The sequence below is a fragment of the Glycine max genome, chromosome 14 (genome assembly GCF_000004515.6).
Source record: "Glycine max cultivar Williams 82 chromosome 14, Glycine_max_v4.0, whole genome shotgun sequence".
In the NCBI taxonomy this organism is placed as follows: domain Eukaryota; kingdom Viridiplantae; phylum Streptophyta; class Magnoliopsida; order Fabales; family Fabaceae; genus Glycine; species Glycine max.
In genome coordinates, this window is record NC_038250.2 from 29,653,986 (window position 1) to 29,661,498 (window position 7,513).

A 7,513-nucleotide genomic window follows, 5' to 3' on the forward strand; every position below is an offset into this window, starting at 1 on the left:
CCAAGAATTTAGAAGGGGAGGTTGAATAAATTCTTTTCAAAATATTTACCAAATCGTTATTTAAATTCAATTAAATCTTACTCCTCATGGTAATCACGGTCTTCTCAAAAACTTGTTATAAAATATTTTCAAGCAAAGAAAACAATGAATACACAATAAATGAGAATAGGGTATTTTATGACCCTTTTTATATCAATTCCATTACCAAGATTGATTAACGAAACAAAGGTTTAGAAAAAGAGAGAATCACACTCAAAATTTGTTGGACAAGTGGTCTCAATAACTTAAGAGGGAAGGGGTGAATTAAGTTTCATAATTCCCACTAACAAACTTTTACCCCCCCCCCCCCCCCTTTTTAAATTGATAGGCTTAAAATGCAGAAGAAGAACAAGAAGCAATCGATTTAACAATGTTCTTTTAAACGTGCAAAGAAAAATTGATTGCAATAACATAAATGAGATAAGAGAAGAGAGAAATGCAAACTTGATTTATACTGGTTTGACTACTTCCCGTGCCTACGTGCAGTCCTCAAGCAACCCACTTGAGATTTTCCACTAACTTTGTAAAAAACCTTTTTACAACTTCTGAATACTCAAGGAATCCCTTTCCCTTGTGTTCAGGAAACTCACAATTCAAGAGACAATCAGTCTCTTGATTACAGTTGAATTTTTGAAAAGAACATAAAGATTTCTCTCCTTTAGAGTGGATAATACAATTTGATGTTCCTGAATGAACTCTCAATAGATTTGCAAGTGTTTGCCCAAGAGTTGTTGAGAGAGCATTTGACAATGAAGTTCTCTTTGAATATCTCTCTCTTACTTTTTGAAATCAGACACACATATATATAGGCCCTTCGTGCATTTTCAAAATGATTTGAAGAGATGTGTCTTTTCAAAAAGCTTTTTCTGAATTTTTTTTACTGGTAATCGATTACACAGTTATATTTTGAAGGGTCATGACTTTTGAATTTGAATTTCAAGTGTTCCATTGCTGGTAATCGATTACAAATATCTGGTAATCGATTACAGGTTCAAAATTCAAATTCAAAATCCTTTTTAACAACTATTTTTCAAAATTGTCTTCTGGTATTCGATTACATCAATTACACTGCCTGGTAATCGATTACCAGAGCCTTGGATGTCTCGGAAACACTTTCTTTTGAGGCAAGGCTTGATCTTGAGTTAATCTTGAAGTAAGTCTTTGTTTGTTGAAGCAACCTTGTATTAATCTTGAAGCAATGCTTATCCTTTGAATAAACCTTGTTTGATTCTTCTTTGGCATCATCAAAATCATGTATTCATACATTCACATTCTCCCCCTTTTTGATGATGATAATCATTATCAAGTGAATTCTTTTCGACATCATCAAAACCTGCATGATTCACAAAATTTATATTAGTTCAGTCTTCAAGAGGACTTACATCCAATTGTTCTAAGACTCCTTAGAACTTTCACTAATAGAAAATCAAGTACAAATATTATGCACATGCAATTCCCTAAAACTCTATTCTTCCCTAGGACCCTATAAGAGAAGGATCAGGAGTTGAAATCCTATCAACTCACACAAATCCTTGATAACCCTAATCAAGGTCAGAACCTAGAAAGAAGTCAAAATAAGATTGAATACATAAATGTGCAGATCCCAATGTCTTTAAGCTCTTCCTTTCTTTCTCAAACCATAATGAAGAATGAATGAATCTTGATCATCATGAAACTCATGTTGAAATGCAGTATGGTTTCCTTAGATGACTCTCAGAAAGTGTTTTCAAAAGATAAGATTGAATCAATAGTCACTATAAGAAAGAACAAATGAGGTTATTTATAATTTTAACAAATAAAACATATTTAATCAATTAGCAAATTGTGTAATCGATTAACTCATTCAAATCCCTTTTTGTTTTGCATTTCTAGAGACAAGGTAATCGATTACAAACTTGGGTAATCAATTATCTCATTTCACCTAGAGTTTCTCAAACTTCTAGGGTTATGGAATGATCGATTATCAAATGTGATTATTGATTATTTCATTACATAAGGAGCTCCTAAAGTTTCCAAATGAAATCTAATCGATTATGAAATTTGGTAATCGATTATCTCGTGACTTAAAGACTTCCTTTTGCTAAAACTACCTTAGATAATCAATTACAAAACATGATAATCGATTAATTCGATAAAACTTGCCAATATTTCAAGAGTAGTAAATTTTGATGTTAATTTATTCTAAAACTTTATAATTGATTACTAAACTTGATAATCGATTACACAATGTTGAATTCATTGCTTATAAGAAAATTCGATATCAATACATTTATCTTCTCATATTTGATTACCACTAAGCGTGGATAATAAAACTTAGTCTAAATACATATGATACAAATGTCACATTTTTATAAACATGTTTGGCATTGTAAGATTATTACAACCATAAGATCCTAATACTAGTCTTCATGACTTCAATCTCTTTGATTCAACAAATTATAATGCGCTCTTCTCCAAAAATACATCAACCCGTCCGACCAATCGTGTGTAGTGAAAAATCTCTGAACCAAAGAAACAACAAGATCCAAAACATTTTTTATGTAGTAATATAATTTTATAAAAAGGAAAAATAGACAAAATATGCATGGTTTGATTTCAGTATGTGTATCTCTTTGTTGCTAAAGGAGAAGATTGATATATATATAGCCAAAGAACTTCAACGTTGAGCAACACAAGGGTAACAAACAGAAAATATTCTACGTGCAGCAACTGTCTTTCAACGGATAAAAAAAGGCTAAAACTTCCCCAACTACATGAGCTTAATTAGGAAAAGATTTGACCTCCACTACTACAAATGTTATTTTTTACGACACTGTTTCTAAGGCGGTTCTCTGTGGAACCGTCTTAGAAAGTATCGCGGTGGTAATTTTGTAATTAGTGAAATGAAAAATGCTTTTTACGACTGACATTCTAAGGCGGTTATTAGAAACCATCTTAGAATGTACGTTGCTGGCAATCCTATAATTTTATGGAATAAAAACTACGACGGGTTTTACTTAAAAATCGTCTTCGTTCTCATTCCCAAAATTAAAGGTGCCCTACCTCTCTGCAACTGTTCTTTGTGCGTTCTCATTCTCCCTCGACCTCTCTATCTCCAAGTTCCCCACCACACTCTGTCATACCTCTCTGCAATTGTTCTTGGTTCTCATTCTCCCTCGACCTCCCTCCAAGTTCCCCACCATTTTGCCCTCCCTCGCGCACTCATTGACTCTGCTTCGGCGCGTTCTAAGGCGGTCTCTCCCTCGAGGTTGGTCGAAGTTCTCCTCCGTCAAGGTCTCCCTCACGTCGTCACTGACTGAAGCTTATGAGTATGAAGGTTATCACGCCGTGACTATTTGGTAATTGTTCCTTTGAATGTATATTATTGTTTGTGCATTATCTAGCTTATGAGTATCGAAGCTTGTTTGGCATGTGCATTGTCTTCAAAACATTTTTCAATTCTATAAATTTTGGATTTTTATAACTCTTGGGTCCATATGAAATGCTTTGAAGATTAAGTTAGCTACAATTGCGGATTTGATATATTTTTACAAGTTGGGGTAGCTGATGATGTATTGGAAACTAAAGCTTAGAAACTTAAAAAGCAGTTGTGTTCATATGAAATTTTTGTTATTTTTATTAGCCTCTTAATGGAAGCATCCCTTGTAATGAGGTTTGGATGATGTAGGTATGAAAGCAGCTGTGTTGATATATTATATTTCTGTTATTTTTATTAGTAACTTCTGTGTCTTAAATCTTTAACTTAGCTTAAAGAAAAACATATAGTTTTGGTCCCTCTATGTATGTAGTTTTCCCATATGACAGTAGAATAATACAAATTCTGGTTTAATTTTGCAGGTTTATATTATTTGTTTGAACGCTATTGCATCTGGTTTAATTTTGCAGGTTTACATTATTTGTTTGAACACTACTGCATGTAAGTGGCAACCCAGATGTAATCATTGTGACTCCAACAACTGAACTTTTAAAATTGTATAAGACCAGAGTTTTTCTCGATCAGTGAATTTGCTTACTAGGTCCAGCCTTATCTCGATCTTCTTGGTATTGTTTTTTCTCATGGCCTTGAATTCATTCAGTCTTTATATATAGTTCCATGTTCTTAATTAGTAGTTTTTCTCTTTAAATTTGTTTAAAACAATTATATTTATAATTAATTAATTAGTAAATGACATTATTTTAAAACACTACAATTATTTTTAAGTAGTTCATATTATTTTTAACTTTACATTTAGGATTTTTCTTTTTTGTCCATAGAATTAAATTAGGGTGCAGTGTAGTATAATATTTTAAAGAATATTAGATTACAAACTCTACTGTCATTCTGTCAGTCAAACACAAAATATATGAATATTATATGTACGAGAAAAACTACAAATAAAAACTTTGCAAAAGTAAGTGACACTATATGAACTATATAATTACCTGATAGAGTGGCCATTGATCTTGAATCCTGGTTTGTTTGGCTGCACAAATGTTGCTCCTGTGAACATTGGTCCAAATGAAGAATTTTGCTTTGAAGCTACATACTCAGTCCGCTCAACCTTTGGCACCAAAAAAGCCTCGACCAACAAGGCTATATGCTACAATTCCAATGCCAAGCTCCCTATATCAATAAAATCTTTTAACAAAGTGATCTCATGATAACATAAACAAAAAATCTAGCTAACCAAATTTGTTAGTCTTATTTTTCTACCCTCTTTTAATGTGCCTCATAATTAAATAGAAATAATTCAAATTACTTATTTATTAGTGAAAAAATAGTTATAAGAGTTGTACATTACTATGAATTTGGGGAAGTTGAACTGACCTGCTGAGAGGAATTATCTCCTGTTCAATGTCATGAGTCCATAGTTCCACTTTATTTGTAAAGCAGTCATGGATGAATTGCATGTGCTCTTGTTATTGTATATGGACTCGCTTCAGATAACCCTATATACTTGACTTTACCCTCTTCCACAAGTTTCTTAAGTTCACCCACCTAAAACAATTGAACAAACTTATTGACATGTAACTAGTGTCTAGTGAGATGAGTCACATGATGACATAATATGTACTAAAAAGTAACAAATATATAATAAAGTTGAAGCAGTTAAAAGGTGTATTAGAAGAAGGATCCCCAACTGCTTCCTCTATAGGTATTGTTTGGTCAATTATGTGCTGATAATAGAGATCAATGTATTCAACAACAAGGCGTTTTAAGCTTGCTTCACAACACGACCGCACATACTTTGGTGTCCCTTTGATTTGAAAATTAGGAAATTTTGCTACTGTAATGCCAAATTTCGTGGCTACATGGATCTTTTCTCTAGGTAACTGCTTCAAAGCCTGCTCCATAGAATCAAATAAAAACACAGTCCTTATTGACTTGAGGAATCTACACACTCTCTACTTCAGCCATTTCGACTCGTCCCTGCCTTTCACCTACTGTATAACTATTACATAGTGCATACTGCATATGTTTATTTATAACATTATTGGTGGTGTTATACTATAGAGTATAGAGTAATGATATTATTTTGCTATACTATAATGATTTGTCAAAAGATTTTTTTGTCCAATGAATGGTTAGAAGGAAATATTTTAACATGTTTCTGTCAACATGTTTAGACCGTGCATCCTCTCATTTCCAATACCCAAGTCAATTTTCTTAGCAATTTTATCTAAGAACAATTTTGTAGCTTGTGGCTCTAGCAAATGATGTGCCTTTTCTACTATTTTTTGCTTTTCCTTCTGCTAATCGGGTCTAATTTATCAAGCACTTCGGAGATAACCTTTGTCCTTGCCAACCAAAGTGTGTTGAAATATTCACAAAAATTGTTCTGAAATAATGTACTGGAAAGTAGTATTCTTAGATGTGTTTTCAGTTTCATCAACCCTTTCCTCAACCTCAACTTAGTGCTTCTTGGATTGTGCCCTTCATCGAGTATGAAGATCCCAGGACCTTCCCTCAATGCTTTAGCCGTATACTTTATGTGTGCAAACTCTGAAACCCTCTCTCATTAATGTTATAAATGCAGTATAGGTCATGACCAAAACAATTGTTTTTTGTTGCCACAGTTTTATCTTTTGCAAGCAGTCCAAAACATGGACGCCAATATTCTCCAGCCCCGATATTTTAATTTAGCTCTTCCTCCATCTACCGAAAGACATTCTAAGAAATAACTTTGAATTAGCATAACCATCCTTGGGCCAGTGAAGCTTCATTTTTTTTTTTTTTTGTGTTTTACTTGTTTCTTCTTAAGCAAAACTTCAAACCAAGTCTCAGTTTCTGCCTTCTAACACTATGGTTCCAATATATCACTCCCACCTTTTCCTTGAGAATACTGATTCCTCATTAATTTAAAAAAAGCATATTAAGCCACATGTGGACTAAACCATTCCTCTTATGAAAATGGTAAACAAGGTACATGTTCTCAAACCTAAACAAGGTGGGACCATATTTCATCTTACTAGACTCCAAAACAATGAGAAAATTATAAGAAAGTAGACAAGTCAAACTCTTGCACATGATCAGCAAAAACATATATCAGATAACATTATATACATGGTCTTCTTGCTAAATAATGTTGATACATAACCACCATCTAGTTCTCACTTAATGGTTATTTTGTTGTGGCTCATCAAGTTTAATAACGTGACTCCAACCACATGCCAGGGAGATTTGGGTTGATTTAACCAACACCATTTACCAGAAAATTCTTTTTTTTTTATAACTCAACAATTTACCAGAGGTTTTTCAATGAGACTATATAGGGAAGTTGTCATCATTAAAATAATGTTTATCACTTAGAGATATTTACTTTATCATATCATAATCACAGATGAGATGTAAGCCTTCTTAAGTGAGAGATACTGAATTCGAATTAAGAAAAATAAGTACATCAACTTCTGATGCCACTCAACATTCTACATAAATCACATAGATATCACTCTAAGCATGAAATTTACCTTGGGTGGAGAGTTTTAACACCTTTTTCTTGAAAATCATACTTGGCCCTCTCATTCTTTCTCCTACATAACAATCACTGTCTAATACACATTGCCATAAAATCAGCAAATTTACGATTCTAGGTAAAAAAAAATATAGAGTTGACTCACAAATTCATTTCTCAGTAGAATTGAGTAAAAACGGTTAAGCTCTTTCTCACTCAAAATTTTGAGCCACATCTGAGTTAATTAGCCTGTTCTTTTAATACATATCTTATACCAAATTGTCCAAAACAACCATGCTTTGGTTGTCCCCTTCAAAGTATTGTTCTACAACTAAAAACACAAAATGCAGATGAAACACCCACATTGTTTCAGCTCATAGCTGCAACAAGTTCTTGACCCAGCAAGTTCATGACTCAACAAAGTAGCACATTTGTATCGAGCAATTCAACATACAACCAATTTTTTTGTAAACCCAGCAATGTTAGCAATCTAGAATTCTAGATAATGACTCTTGAACCCAGGCACTCAACCACAAATTCAA

The 7,513-nt window shown here is 33.1% G+C and overlaps 1 protein-coding gene across 1 annotated transcript; it reads right to left on the reverse strand.

Annotated features, from left to right (window-relative positions):
• Positions 1 to 4,575: 4,575 nt before the first annotated feature.
• Positions 4,576 to 5,373, reverse strand: LOC100801406 (probable aldo-keto reductase 1). Its single transcript, XM_014766805.1, is given in 5 exon segments — positions 4,576 to 4,642; positions 4,847 to 4,892; positions 4,895 to 4,915; positions 4,918 to 5,017; positions 5,161 to 5,373. Coding segments are annotated over 5 exon segments (447 nt in total).
• Between the last annotated feature and the right edge of the window lie 2,140 nt (positions 5,374 to 7,513).